The sequence below is a fragment of the Dipodomys ordii genome, unplaced genomic scaffold (assembly GCF_000151885.1).
Source record: "Dipodomys ordii isolate 6190 unplaced genomic scaffold, Dord_2.0 Scaffold4, whole genome shotgun sequence".
Lineage (NCBI taxonomy): Eukaryota > Metazoa > Chordata > Mammalia > Rodentia > Heteromyidae > Dipodomys > Dipodomys ordii.
In genome coordinates, this window is record NW_012267220.1 from 19920368 (window position 1) to 19936789 (window position 16422).

The 16422-nt window shown below is 38.7% G+C and overlaps 1 protein-coding gene across 1 annotated transcript in view; it reads left to right on the forward strand.

The window, feature by feature from the left end:
* Positions 1-16422, forward strand: part of Mtmr7 (myotubularin related protein 7) — a 71565-nt gene that overhangs the window by 38916 nt on the left and 16227 nt on the right. The window contains exons 6-7 of the mRNA XM_013026914.1: positions 4312-4446; positions 14538-14670. Of these exons, the coding sequence (XP_012882368.1) occupies positions 4312-4446; positions 14538-14670 (268 nt within the window). The remainder of the gene's footprint in view (positions 1-4311; positions 4447-14537; positions 14671-16422) is intronic.

Below are 16422 nucleotides of genomic sequence, written 5' to 3' on the forward strand. Positions count from 1 at the left end.
GGCAGGAACTGAAACCCCATACTCAGGAGAGCAGGAGATGCCCTGTGTGTTAGATAAGGGCCATTGTTTAATGAGGAAACCTCACTAGAAGAAGATTGTGGAGAGTAACATATATTGTGGCCTCAGTTTTAAGAGATGTCAGAGAAACCATAACATTAATTTGAGGCCTACACCAAACACGAATTGTTTGGAACCAGTTGGAATCTAACAACTACAGACCACAGAGATGTGTAGATATCCCTTGAGTACAGAATTCTGGATATGTTTGTACTAGAGAGCCCTGAGAGATGTTTTACCCTTTGTTCTTAATTATTGTGATACAGTTTTTTTTTTGGGGGGGGTCCGGTTGTGGGGCCTGAACTCTGGGCCTGGGCGCTGTCCCTCAGCTCTTCAGCTCAAAGCTAGCGCTCTACCACTTGAGCCACAGTGCCACTTCCGGCTTTTTTCGTTTTGCTTATGTGGTGCTGAGGAATTGAACCAAGGGCTTCAGGCATGCAAGGGCAAGCGCTCTACCACTGAGCCACCTTCCCAGCCCTGTGATACAATTTTAAAAGAAGTTATTTTACTTTAGATTGCCACAATGTGGTCGCCACAATTCACAGCACAAACCTCTTAAAGATTTCCCAGGAGGCAGTTTTTCCTAAGAAGAATACAAACCTGTTCATGGTCATCACATATTGAAACTTCCTATGTGTTAGACACAGTTCTAGGAGTGTTACAGTGTTATATAACTTGTCACACCCTGTGATTTTAATATTACCTATTTTGTACATTAAATAAAAAGATTCAGAGAAAACATGTAAATTACCCAAGATTATATTGAATGAGAGTTAAACTACCAGCAATTCAAGCCAGATGATCTTGAATGCTTTTAGTGCTGTATCTGGCTATCTGACTTATTTCCTCCTGGGATGCTATATTATTTTAGTTAAGAATTCAGGATCAAGAACTACATTGTCTGGATTCTCAGTTAGTCTCAGTCTCCCCAGTTAGTAACTGTGTGGTCCTGACAGATTCCTTAATCTCCCCATGTCTTGTCAGTTCATCTATAAGTAATGAATCTTACTCCAAAAGTTAATTAAAGAGATTAAATAAGCTGTAAAGTAGTGTCTGCCACATAGCACTCAAGATGTGCTGGATATTATTTTGTGAATGTGCCAGTCTTGGGGCTTAAACTCAGGGCCTGGTCTCAGACCCTGAACTTTTTTGCTCAAAGCTAGTGCTCTACTACTTGAGCCACAGCTTCACTTCTGGTGTTTTTGGTGGTTAAATTGGAGATAAGTGTCTCATGGGCTTTCTTGCTAGGAGCTGGTTTTGAACACAGTTCTCAAATCTCGGCCACCTGAGTAGGTAGGTTTACAGGAGTGAGTCACTGATGTCCAACAAGAATATTTTAATTATCAATAGAATTGTGAATCAGAGACTCCTCTGGAAATGGGTTAGAATGTTAGGAACACTTTTAGGTACTGATGGTTTACTTCTGTAATCCTAGCTACTTAAGAGTCTCAGGTCTGGAGCATGGTAGTTCTAGGCCAGCCTGGGAAGAAAAGTCTGCTAGATGCCATTTCAAAATAACTAGCTAAAAGCAAGGGTGGTAGAGTGGTAGAGTGGTAGAATGTTAGTCAAGAAAACAAGCCTAGCAAGCTCAAGGCCTTAAGTTTAAACCTCAGTACCAAAACAACAACAACAAACAAAACAGAAATGTTACTAGATGAAGACTATACTCTCTCAATAACCAAACTTTTACAGATATGTATAGGGCTCACAAAAGTACTCAGAAACTACCTTACAGTCTCTTCAAAGCTGAGGTATATAAACGATCACTGAGTTGACAAAGAATTCCATCGGAACACATCACAGGTATTAAGAAAATTGCAAAAATACCAAAATTTAGTCTGGTATATCCATTTTGCTGGGGTTTTTTTTGTGTGTGTGTGTAAATCTGTTCTTCCTAACTCTTCATTTAAAGGTAGTTGCTGGGCTGGGCATGGTGGAAAACACCTGTAGTCCTCAGTATTGGGGAGGTAGAGCTAGGAGGATCATGGTCCAAGGGTAGCCTAGACAAAAGAGCTGCAAAACAAATGAAAAGAACTAGGGATATGGCTCAAGTAGGCACTGAAATGAATCACCAATATCACATAGACACACACACACACACACACACACACACACACACACACTATTTATCTGCTTTCCTCTAGAAGGCAGTTAGTAACAGTTGTAGTCACTAATTCTCTTCATTTCATAATCAGAATCTCACTGGTTTAAAGAGTTTAGGTGAAAAGAATTTTCAAATTCTTTGCCTTTAAAGCTCCCACCCTCCTCTCTTCTGATGGAATCTAGATCGCCTGGTGGTAGTTGTTTTTAACTAATATTTTGCTAACCCAGAAAAAGTTCCCTAAAAAAACCAACTCAGAACTATTTTCTTTCCAGTCAGAATTCTCTCACAGCAGGGTGACAGATCCTGATTCCTTAAGGATCCAGAGTGGGACTCCAATGCAGGCTGGCTGTGGCAGTTCCCTGCTGTCCATTGGACACACCAACCTCCCACCAATCCCTGGTGACATGTCATCTTACTAATGGATCTTGCCCTGGCTCTCTGCCCTCTGCCATGTTCTGACTCTGGTCCCTTTTTCCCCTCCTCACTGTTCAAGACTTATACAGCAGCCCCTTTACTTTGCCTTCCCTTTCCCATACACTGCCCTCCTGATTCCGAAGCAAGTCCAGTGTCCTTGAACCATATCAGCCGTTGCCTATGTGAGGACAGAATAATACCAGAAGTGGTGTGGTCACTGTTCTATGATTCTTACTTTTGAGCTAATGAGAAGTAAGCCCTTTTTCTCTAGTGAAGAGCACTGAAGCTTGTGTTTTCCTGGAGAAACCCAACCTTTTGCTGTGTTGTCATGGGCTGGGCTTTTAGGACAGGAGAGTTAGGGTTGATCTCAGAGGGAGTGGGCGATGTTGAAAGATGACTGTTTGCACTGTTTTGTTCCTTAGCCTGCCCCGAGGCTGACCGTTGCTATCTGCATCTTCTTACAGTAGAATAAGCCATCTCAGTTGTAGATTCTGAGTTAGTCATGTGTTTCATTCAGATTCATATTTACTTTTTTAAGAAACACTACCCCACGATATACAAGACTAAGCAGTCTCAGTATAAATTTCATTGAGTCATTCATATATTCCATTCATAGATTCATATTATTTTAAAAAACAGCCAAGTCCACAAAAAATACCGTGAGTACATTCATTTATAGTTTCAAGGTTATCACAGTTGGTTGCTAATCATTCAGGGAACGTTGTATCAGCTAATGAGGCCATCTATAGTCACTCCTTGGGGTCTGTGGAAGATTGGCTCTAGGATTCCCATCATGTACTGAATCCTGAGGATACTGAAGTCACTTACATATAAATGGCATAGTATTTCCATCTGCAACCTGCATACATCTTCCTGAGTACTTTCAATGGTCTCTACATTACTTCTGTACTAGTTAAGAAATAATGATGAAAGGATCCTAACATATTTAGTGCAGACAGGTTTTACTCTAAATATTTGGCCACAGATGGCTGAATCCACAGATGGTTGAATTTCTCCACAGATGGAGAAGTAGGGCTTGCAAGTGCAAAAGGATGACTCCCCTGTGTTAGAATTACAGGATAGGGAAATCCCGAGATTAAATGCAATTGAGTCTGAAGAAATTCCTTGTTTCTCAACATGCCTAGTGCAGGTATATGTCTGATGTTTTTAGGCACCAAAGCTAGTAACCTGGACCGTGTGAAATTTTAACATGTAGAATTAGGATTGATGTTTTTAAATAGACTAGTTTTTAAATGATGATTAAAACATTTTTTTTTTTGGTACTGGGGATCGAACCCAGGACGTTGCACTTGCTAGGCAAGCGCTTTGCCACTGAGCTACATCCCAGCCCAATTAAAACATTTTTAATAATCTTGTTGTTAATAGCAACCTGTAAGTTTGAGTAGTCATTTATTTTGTAGCTATATTTCTAGCAGGAAACTGAAAGAATATCAGGGAAAAGGAAAGTAGGTTATTTAAATGGCTACAGTTTCAAGAGGTGGATCTTATCTAAACATCTTACACACATTCCTAGTATTGTACAGAGAGTTTTGTTACTGCTTGCCCATGTAGTGGTTTCTTTGACCTGATTTGAAAATAAACAAACCTTGACTTCCACAGTTTTATCGTATTTTCACAAGCTGGCATGGGGTGAACGAAAGTGCTCTGAGACCCCGAGGGTCTCTGCTGGGTGCAGTTGCCTGATGGTGCCATGTTGTTGTGCCCTTTCCCCACAGGCCTCCATCTGCCGCAGTAGCCAGCCCCTCTCTGGCTTCAGTGCCCGGTGCTTAGAAGACGAGCAGATGCTTCAGGCCATCAGGAAGGCTAATCCGGGAAGTGACTTCATTTATGTTGTGGACACGAGGCCTAAAGTAAGTGTCACTATTCGGAGGCATGTGAGGAAGCTGAAGTTAAGTCAGATCCTTTAGGCCCCCATCACTTGTTCTGATTGCTTTATCAGCAAAAGAACAGTTTCTTTTATGCCGTCAACACGTGGGCTTCCTGCCTGAGTTCCTGAATGCCTGACTGTGTTGAGTCCCATTCTGTTTCCTCTGCTCCTGGTTTACACTGGACACATGATGAATAAGTGCAGGTTAATATCAGAGACAACTCCCCTAATATATGCAGTTATCATCTGATTTGTTTTTAAAACATGTCTTTCTGCTCTGACAGCATGAGATTGACTATGGAGCTTGAACTCTTCAATTGTTGTGACATATGCAGCTATACTTTTTCCAATTTTACTTGTAGTGATCCTATACTTATGATTGAAAAGATCTACAAAACATTATGTTAAGTTAAAAATGAAGCAAGCTACAAACTAAGATGCATACTATGTTTATGGTTTTTTTTTTTGGAAGAAAACTACAGGCATATAAAAATATATAGAAAAAAGGTCTGGAAGGATAAGCCCTAAGCCATTAAAGTACCATGGAGAAGAGAAAAGGATTAGAGGAGGTTTAGAACTTTCTACTTGTCTCTTCTTTGGCAACATATCATAATTACCATTGTATTAATTTTTTAATTTATGAAAGCATCTAGTTGGAAATAATACTAGTCACCAAGAGATAAGCAATGTACCTCAAATTCAGCCTTAGTTTTGTTTAAGCAGACTCAGTGTTGGGTGCAATACAATTGCCAATTTTGTTCCTTAGACTCAATTTTTTTTGAAAGCAATAAGCAAATGGAGCTCTCGGAGTGGAGTGCTAGTGAAAACTTGGAATCAGGTGGTAAAGCACCAGCTATGAAAAACCTAAAAGAGAGCATTCTGGCCCGGAGTTCAAGCCCTAGAGCCAATATAAAAACAAAAACAAAGCAAACATAAAAAACAAAAAAAAACCCAAACCCCAAAAAACCCTGAAAAAAAAATAACTGAAGAGGGATGAAGGAAGGGAGAGCCAAAGAGAGGGAGAAGACAGAATGAAGTGTCCTTCTTCAACATATCTGGCATTGTAATCTCTAGCCAGTCATGAAAATATAACTGGGTATATGAATGATGCCATGTAAAAACGTGTATGAATAACTTCATTATTAATAATAACAAAACAGAATAACTGAGTGTTCAACTTAGAATGGAGTATTGTGGTCTATCCATTCAGTGGAATGTTATTCAAGTATAAAAAGAAACGAGATACTGATAAAAGTATAATATGGCTGACGATTGAAAATGTTATGCTAGGGCTGGGAAGGTGGCTCAGTGGTAGAGTGCTTGCTTTGCATGCATGAGGCCCTGGGTTCGATTCCTCAGCACCACATAAGCAGAAAAAGCCAGAAGTGGCACTGTGGCTCAAGCAGTAGAGCGCTAGCCTTGAGCTGAAGAGCTGAGGGACAGTGCCCAGGCCCAGAGTTCAAGCCCCATGACTGACAAAAAAAAAGAAAAGAAAATGTTATGCTAAGTGAAAGAAGGCAATCACAGAAGTCTCTCATTGTAAGATTCCTTTTATCTGAAATGTCAGGAATAAGCAAATTAGTAAGGAAAGACACTGTTGCCTAGGGCTGGTGGCTGTTAATGAATAGGAGATTTCTCTTTAGAATAATGCAGATGTTCTAAATGTTGAAAATGAACTTTACAATTTTGGTGGGGGGAGGAGTTGGGGAGGTGGGGAGGAAAGGGATGGTAAGGGAAAAATAAAGGAGGGTGTAACAATGCTCCATAGGAAATGGACTCATTACCTTGCTCATGTAACTGTAACCCCTCTGTACAGTATCTTTACAATAAAAAATATATATTAAGAAAAAAATAAGAAAACATTATGGTGAAAGTTGTAAAATTACATGAATATTCCAAATTCTGCATCATTGAATTGTACCTTTTAAATGAGTGAGGTGGACAATATATGAATTATGTCAGTGTAACAATTATTCATGTTATTTTGTAATGTCTGTCAATGTATTCATGTTATTTTCCAATAACATGAATAAATAAGAAGAATTAGAAAGTGAAATAATAGGATCAAATATTGGAGTTACTTAGATTATATACCACAGTTATTTATAGACATAGTCTACTTTGGTAGGTGGAATGAGAAATAATGAGACTGGGTGTGATCTTTGCGTAGCTCCTTAGAACCTGATAATGTACTGTTACTCTGAGCCTCATTTCACCAAATTCTGTGATTAGTACACTAGATCACTTAATCTGCTGTTTTTGCAGTGTAGTATCAGTGTCCTAGTGGCCTGAGTAGTTAGGATTGAGTTCACTCTTAGATGTCACTCAGTGAATCAGCCATGAAGAACGACAGTGACATATGATGGTAGGTCACATTTGCATTCTAGCAGATTATATAGCAAGGGTCCCTTTCTTTTAAATAAAATTGCAAAGCACAATACACAGATACAAGCTTCAAATCAGAAACAGAAGCAGCTTCTCTGCTTGACTGTATTCACTTGCAAGAAATCTACTGTCCCTGTTCTCTTTCAACTTGACCTTTGCTTTTGGCTTGCATTTTAACCTCTTCCTTAGAACTGCCTTTGCTTGTCCTCCTGTATCTTTTGTATAATTAAAATTGAGCTGCTTTGAATTTCCTAGTAGTTGCAGATGATGGACTGAATGCCTGCTTCTTAGATACCTAGAGACGAGAGATGAAAAGAAAAGACAGAGCCTTTATCAAGTAGAGACTAGAAAGTTTTTTGTTTTTTGTTTTTCTATCCTGCTTTTCCAGCTTTAAATGCAGGCACACAGTCTGGTGCTAATTTAAGAGCTAGTAAGGCAACTTTGTACTATGTTATATAAGCCTTCCCTAGAATGTAACAGCTGTAGGGCCAGGCATATTCCAGATTTAAAACAAATTAATCAAAGGATTTGATCTGCAGTGTATATTTAGCACTCCATGTGTTTACTTTCAGCAATAAGTAGTTTGACGCTGGTGCATTAAAGAAAATTGGTGACTCTAATGCTTATCCGTGCACATGCACTTCACATGATTTTTAAACTGTTTGCCTCCAGCTTTCATTCTATTGTATCTATTGTATCTATTGATTTATGTCCCAGAGTGTGTTAGACTTCTTCGGTAGCCAGGACACTGAGCCGATGTTTGCTGCAGAAATGTAGACCATAGCACATGGTCACTTTCCAGGTTTGTTCACAGGTTTAATTAAAAGAGAAGGCTTGGGAGGGAGACCTTGTCATTCAAGCAAGGCTCAAACATTTGTTTGATGAAAGCTTAGTAAATTTTCCTGACACTGCAGTAATAGCAGACAAAAAATGGTGTGGTTCTCACACATGTACAGTATTGAATATGTGTTCAAAAATGATGTCCTTGAGGTCACATATTACTGCTAGAGTTTGGTGCTTTAAGAAAACACATTTAAAAAAGTAGTGTAACTTTTGTTGAATTGTAGGTTGAGGAGTAGCTCATTTTTATCTCAACCTTGTTCATGAATTTATCACATGTTCTGGAAACTTGCTGAGCTTTCAAAAATGCCAGGTGCTTTCTCTTTTAAATCTTACAAGAATCCTGCAGATTAGGCTTTCTTCCTTTCTTAAGATTAAAGAGATTAAATAATACACCCAAGACCACACAGTTCAGGGCAGATACCAGATTCAGAGATAGGTCAATCTGACTCCAGAGCCAATGTTCTTTGTGTTTGACCATGGTGGTTTTTCTGTTTGCAAAGACAATCTCCAGTGAAACCTTATACACACTTGAAGGCTCATGAGGGTTACCATGGCTGACTTGAGCACAGTCCCAGTGAAGTTAGAGGTGCAAAATCTCAAGGACCAACCGTGAGTTCATCTAGAATCAAGCCAGGGCCAGAGGAGCTGTGAAGAAATGTTGAACCATGAAAAGAAGGAGCAAGGTTAAAACAGGCACCTGTCTGTGTTGATGTTCAGCCTTTTGTTCTTGCTCCCTTGCCAAAGATTTGCTTCATAGCTGTGGGCTCTGATTTCATCATGTCAGTGATTTTTTTTCATTATGTAATAGGATGTCACAGGAGGTGTTTTCCTCTTTCTTTGGAACTGATGATGAGGTAGTATCTACTCACTGAATCCTGGAAAGGTATCTCTAAGAAATACAAGTGTGAAGATTATGGGCGACTGCAAGAACAGAGGCTAGGATCCAATTTTCGAGTTCAGTGTAAGAAGTTAATTGGTGCCTGCCATTGTGGTAATGTGCAGATGAAAGCTGATAGAAGGTAGCAGCCTGTATAGTGGCAGTAGAGAAATCTGCATGCCTGCTCAAGTATGGGGGAAATTTCTCTGGGTCAGACTGGACCTAAACCATCTGGCTAGACCCTTTTTTAAAAATACATTTTTTATTATAAAAATACTGTACAGAGGGATTATAGTTCATGAGTAAGGTAATGAGTACATTTCCTATGGAGCATTATTACCTCCTCCTTTGTTTTTCCCCTACCATCCCTTCCCTCCCTGCCCCCACCCCCACCCCCACTCCCACCAACATTGTAAAGTTTGTTATCAACACAGTGTCTTGTACATCTCATTGTTACAGTGGGTCAACCTGCATCCTTATTTCAGCATCTTGTTATTTCCCTTCCCCTCCTCAAATTAGAAAAAAATGTATATACAAGATGCAGGGTACCACAATCAAATACAGTGAAAACAGGAGTGCTACCTTGGGGGAAGAACATACAAAAGAAACAAAAAAAATCACATAGTACATTATAAATACGTTAGAAATTTGCTAGACCTTTTCTAAGAGGGCTTGTACAATGGTAATGTACTGAATGCACCATGTATACTGGAAGTGTACTGTGACTGTAGTATATATTGTGTATACTATAATGCCAGGGAAGCCCAGAAGATTGGAATAGGCTCATGCCAAGGTGGCTGTTCCATGTCAGTGAAATGTGTTCTTGCTACCTACAAGAACCCTTATATAGAGGCTTTAGGAGATTCAGCGATTGGACACTTACGTCCCAAAGGCAAAGGTACTCATTACTATTAACACTATATAACTATGAACACTAATACAGAGAGTCACATTAGAGCTTCAAGGTTGTACTTTGTCTAGTTTTGCAAAGAACTATTTACCTTCCCTTCTTTCTCTTCTGTCCCTCCTCACTGTATACACAGATGAGCCTTGGAGAAAGAGAGAATGGAAGAAGTCCCTGAACAAAGCACTCACGGTCTTAAACACTGTAATGGGCAAGAGATCATTTTGCATCATATATAGGTTGAAATTTTAAATTAAACAGAATGGAGATTTCCCATCTGAACAGGATCCTAAAGCTACTAAATCTGCCCAATGGCAAAGGATAGGAAAGGAAGATTCTGATCAGCTCACTTATAGACAGTCTTTGCTAGGGATGAAGTCATCTTTTTTTTTTTTTTTTTGTCAGTCGTGGGGCTTGAACTCTGGGCTTGAGCGCTGTCTCTGCACTCTTCAGCTCAAGGCGAGCGCGCTACTGCTTGAGCCACAGTGCCACTTCTGGTTTTCTAGTGGTTTATTGGAGACAAAGAGTCTCACTGACTTTCCTGCCCAGGCTGGCTTTGAACTGTGATCCTCAGATCTCAGCCTCCTGAGTAGCTAGGATTACAGGCGTGAGTCACTGATGCCCTGCTAAAGTCAGCTTATATTTTCACAAATTAAGGCTCTTGGTTTAACAAGTAAATGGGGAGAGAAAAGGACTGTTTGACAACTTGTTTTAGGGTATGGCTGGCCAAGACCTCCTTCTGCACAAAGGTCAACTTCAGCCTTCTAGCTTTCTTTTATCAAGTCAGGCTCTCACAGTTCAAGTGTAAAATTTAACTAGTGAAATATTTTAAAAATTATCTGTGTATTATTTTTAAGTAGTTGTACAAAGGGGTTACCAGTCAACATGTCAGTTTACTAGTATAATGTACCTTGATGAATATCACCCCTTTTTAAAAATCACTTTCCCCTATTTCTCCCAACCTCATCCCATTCCTCAATTTTCCTAATTTTATAGTATATGCATTGAATATTAGGATTACATCCACACATCCTCTTCCTTCCTTTTATTCATCTTACCCACTAACCTTGACCTAACAGGTGAAATCTTAAACTTCAAATCTATGACAGGGAGCAGGTTGAATTGTCAGATTTAATTGACTCAAGGTTAGGGGAATTAATCTGTTTCTTTGCAGCTTTAGCCTGCTCAACGCTCACTTCTGTTATTTATCCAATTGGCCAGCTGTCAATAAATCTCCCTTGAGAGCCTTTTCTGGGCAAGTAGGGGCTTGGCCAAAAATGAAGTGTTGGACTATGGCCATAACTTTTTAAATATCTACCTGTCTCTATCATTTTGATGGATTTTCAATATTATTGACTCCAGAGCAGGCTCAAATTTTCCAATTGAATATTCTCTGTCTAGTAGTTCTCAACTACCACAGATCAAGTCTAAATTTCTTAGCTGTCTATAGAAGATGTTTACTGCTTTCCGGTTGCTTTCTTACAGCTCTTACTGCTCTGCCGTATGAACCTGCTTTACTTGACTCACTGATACTGACTTGTCTTTTCATCTTGTCCTTCCATCTCTTCTTACTGCTTCATTTAGCAGGCCCTCCAGTTCGTTCTTCATTCTCCCTGATGCTTAAAGTCTAGCCCAGGTATTCATTTTTATCATGAACCATCACCCCAGTCTCTTAGGTCAGAGTTGCTGTAGATTCCAGCTATTGCCACTGCTACTCTTCTTTCATATCACATCCAGTCCTGATAGGAATTGTCTGCTATTAATTGACACCATATGCCTTCCTTCCATATTCTACTATGAAGTTAGGACAATAGAAACAGCTCATCATGCATCTTTTATTCCATCCAGTGCCTGGTACATAGTCCCTGTTCACTGAGAAATGACAGTTCTTTTTGGTTCTTTCATGAGTTTCTGTCTAGCCAAAGAGGCTGATATTAAATAGCAAAGTGATCTTTTTTTTTATCAAAGTGATCTTGTATTAGACAATAGGATATTTTTGGAGCTCCTACTTAAAAATACAAATGGAAACTGGAATGTACTTACCTCTACTTAGGGATTTTTTAGGCTGAAGTGAATAACTTTTTCTTTGGTTGTAAAATGGAATTCTCTGTCTAAGGGACCAGATTAGACTTGCTAGTAGTGATTTGTTTGTGGAAAGGATACTATATCTTTATTTATGTATAATAAGTCTAGGAAAACAACTCTTTGAATATTAATTATAGAACTATGCTTCCTGCTTTGAAAGTTCAGCTTTTGCCACATAATCATGAGACTGTAAAATAGGTGGCACTCCTGAAAACTTGCACTTTGGATGATAGATGAAATATTGCCACCTTCTGCTCATTATGTGAAGTACACATTGCCTCTCAAGGAATACTGTTGATCCGTTAGTTCTCTGATGGTAGCTAATCAACTATTTTAAAATGTGGACAAAAATCTTTATTATATATTAACATTATAATAATTAAAAAAGTAATATTTTGTTCTTTAATTTGTTAGCCATTTTTGAGGGGTATGAAGATATGTGATGAGTACACTTAAATTATTCAAGCTAAATAAATGTGAGCTTCTTAAAAATACTTGAATAGCTGGAGCACTGGTGGTACATGCCTATGATCCTACCTAGTCAGGAGGCTGAGCTCTGAGGATCATGATTCAAAGCCAGTCCCAGGCAGGAGAGTCTATGAGACTCTAATCTCCAATTAACCACCAGAAAACTGGAAGTGACACTGTGGCTTTGGCTCAAAGTGATAGAAGGCTAGCCTAGAGGGAAAAAAGCTTGAAGACAGTGCCCAGGTCATGAGTTCAAGCCCCAGGACCAACAAAGACAAACAAACAACTTGAACATATATTGTTAATTTGTTTTATTTTATGACCTTTGTTGGAAAGGATTAACCAACAGCTTGGAAAAATAATTATGAAAAGCAGTGATCTTTTATAATACATAATTCCAAAGGAATAATGTCTACTGGTAATTTTTTCCTGATGCTAGAACTTGAACTCTGGGCCTGGGTACCGTCCTTGAGCTCCTTTTGCTCGAGCATTCTACCCCTTGAGCCACAGCGCCCTTCCAGCTTTTTCTGAGTACTTCATTGAAGATAAGAGTCTCAGACTTTTCTTGCCCGAGCTGGCTTCAAACTATAATCCTCAAATCTCAGCCTCCTGAATAGCTAGGATTACAGGAGTAAGCCACCAGTGCCTGGCTATCTGTAATTTTTGAAACAAAGTTTCCCTCCAAAATAGTTAAATTCATAAAAGAAAGAACATAAGTTATTTCTAGGATAGTTTTTTTTTTTCTCTTGATTCAGGCTACAGCTGTTGTTCTTGTGGCCTGCTTAGAAGGAGGCGACCTTCCTTTTTAGATGAGGAAGAATGTCCTGAGGGGCTGCTGTCGTCCAGCCGAAGTCACTTGGAGCAAGGCCCTGTGTGGCACGGGCTTTCCTTCTGCTGTTTTATTTGTCACTTCTGATACATTTTATTTCTGTTACTTCAATTACTGTTTCCAAATTGATATAGCTGTCTATAGTCTTACTGTGCTTAATAAACATCCATTTTTTAAAATGCTATGGCATACATATAACATTCATTTTTGAATAAACCTATATTTTATCATGTTCATTAAGCACAGAAATACAATCCCCCCCACATACATACGTAGACATGTGATCAATGTTCTTCTTGGTGCCTGATCCAGGGCTTGAATTTGCTTTAATTCATCCAGCCTTGCCTTATTGATAGTCATGAGTTTTCAATACTTTATTATAAAAATATCACAGTAAATGTTAGATACTTACACATCTGTGTTTATGTGCTGATCATTTTAATTTTGTTAGATTCTTACCATTAGATAAGCTTAACTCAAAGATGTACATGTTTTTGTTTTAATTTAGCTTTTTTTCACTTAGCATTTTGAAAAGTACTGCTTAACATTTTGCCCTTAACGTGGGTTATTTTTCAATCATAGTACTTTAATGTATAGAAGTGAAAATGAGACCTGGTAATTTCGGAGGATGGATGGGGCTGCAATAGATGAGAAGGGAAGTGATGGAAGGGCTGACACGCGTCAAGATGCATCGTACTCATATCAGTTGACGTGTTGAATAGAAATTACTTTGTACACCTACTTAAAGATGATCATTAAAACTATTGGTCATTTTTTTTCTGATAGTGAGAACCTGGCATAGGTTCTTTGGCTAGGATCCTTTGTGGCTTCCTTTTTGTGGCTTGGGGGTAATAAGCATAAGCAGTGAAACTGTTCATAGGTTTGTTAACATGCTAAGTCAAGCATGAGTGGAGAGTTGCCAGGCATACATCTTTGTATGTCTCAGCTCTTTCTATACAGAGACTTTTGCTATACAGAGTTAGGACAGAATTCAAGCTTAATAAGTTTCTCCATACTCCATTATCATTGAACTCAATTTTCACCAAGAAACTTGCAATATCTCATGCAAAATTATGGTAATGAAAGTGATTTTCTAAAAAGCCTTATTTAGTGTCTAGATTTAAATAACATGGCTAGAGGATAATGTCCCTAGGGATTGAATATATGCCTTCTTTTTCTTGATTGTATTCAGTGATTTGTGCTCAAGGTTTAATTATGTATCTGAGGGATCCTTACAGGCAAATTAGAATGATACAAATGAACATGTTTGGCAACATGTTCGTTGGTAATATCATACTCTACTAGATATCCAAATTGATTATATTGATGCTCTCCTGCCATCCTGTAGGTTGTCATGTGTGGTATTAAAGTGGAACAAGTTGGCTCTGTCAAAGAATTCCACATTGAATTCCACAAGAACACAGGTATCTCCCGTAGAGTCTGTTCTATGGAATGCTTCTTAGCTCAAAAAACGTTAACCCTTGCTAACAATTTCATGCTGTTGAATCTAAGCTCAGCTTAAGTGCACGAAAATACACAACTCAATATAGTGCCCCAATGATTTAAATCACATTCTGTTTCTACATATCATTTTGTATGTATTTATGAATATTCGTGAAATGCTGTGATTGCTTCATGTCCTGAGTTTAATTGGTGACTGTTTTGTTTTGCTGACCACTGTAGCTTAATGCAATGGCAAACCGTGCTGCAGGGAAAGGCTATGAGAATGAAGACAATTATTCCAATATCAAGTTTCAGTTTATCGGGATAGAGAACATTCATGTCATGAGGAGCAGTCTGCAGAAAATGCTGGAAGGTAAACCATTTCCTTAATGCAGAACATTAAAAAAAACCACAGTTAAATTGTGATGCCAACACAAAAGCAGATAATCTGATTTCAGAATGGTTTGTTTCATTTTTTTCTGGCATTACATAGATGTGAAAAGTTGGTGAAAATATATCACAGTGATTCTTTAAACATTTAAGAGCCTTTCTCTTCTTTCAATATTATCATCAAGTAGTTTTGCCATTTGGTTGCTCACAGTCACATACTGTCCAGTGGTGCTTACCATCTAAGATAAAAGTACATAGGGATCATAATGTTAGTGTAGCCCATACTCAGTTCTACATTGAAAGCAATAACACCATGTTCTTGTGTCAGGTTCATAAACTGTAGCTGCAAGTTGGGGAGTGACCTTTATAAAGGAGGGTATTGAAGGTCTTGATCCTCATTTCAAAACAATAGTAACTACTGCAACTACTGCATGCTTCAGCCCCAGCTCTACCACCCAGAGCAACGGACACTGTAAGACATATTCTCATAGGCAGGTGCTCATTCAGATAGGAAATTTTAAAAGATAGCACATGAAATAGAAGAGCTGTTTGAATCACCACAAGCAGATAGTTTGCATCTTAAGCTTAGGGTCCTCTTGAGGAATCTATTGCTACAGTCTACAATTTCTGTCTCCAATAGCAACTGAGAAGAGAAAGAGGAGGATACAGAATCCCATAGGTTTGTGCCGTGCCTGTAAATGCTGTGTGTATACTTTTGGGGAAAATACGGAGATGAGTGCTAGTGGAGTGGGCTGTCCTGGTGGGGAATGTGGAGTCTGGCTTGAAGAGGGACAGCGAAAGAGCTGACTTCTTTTTCTTGGGATACACATTTGCTTGCAGTACTTATTCCGTTCTCTGTTCAGTCAGAGGAATAGGGTATGTTGAGAATCTAATAATGAGGCTGGAAAAACTCGAGTGTCACAGAAAAGCCTAAATTTCATTCTCTACTGGACTTCTTGGTTTATCTCAGTTATGAAAATTTGAACACGTCAGTTAATTTCTTTGCTACTCTCTTACCTGATGTAAAATGAGAGAATTAGATTAATAATTTATGTGAGCCTTTGTAGCTATGATATTTGATATCCTGACTGTAAGCACTTTAAAACCGAACCTTCAAGGCCTGGGGTTGTAGCTTATTAGTAAAGCACTCTACTCACATACAAAAGACACTGAATTCGATCACTAGCACTGGGGAAAAAAAGGATTTAAATGTTAGAAGAAATCTATTCCTGCATCTGAAAAAAAATAAATCGCACCCCCAGTTATCTCCATTGTACTTGGATGAATAGTTTTCTGTCTCTTATTCGCTGTGACAATACTATGGGCATGACTATTAGGGCTTCCTGAGCTTCTAGAGATTTCCATGACCTGTCTGTCTTTCTTATGAACTGTGCTTCTTGCATGTGGAAAAACTGAGCTAGCTTGGTACTGTTATTGAAAAGGTAGTCTAGCTTTAGTATGAGAAGTGTTTACGGTTATAAACATTAGAAAACCTTTACATTGATAAACTTCATTTTGAAATTTCATAAGATGACTTCTGAGAACATGAATTTTCTTTTATGCAAAAAGTTGCTCCTGGGAATGTTTCTAACTTATACATTTGACTTTAGTTGTTAAACTGGTATTTACTTAACCTCTCAACCTTTATCAATATGATCTGATTCACCACGTTTTCTAAGGGACAAGAAAGCTGAACATGTTTTGGAGGGCAGCTCTCTGTTTGACAAGGGATCGT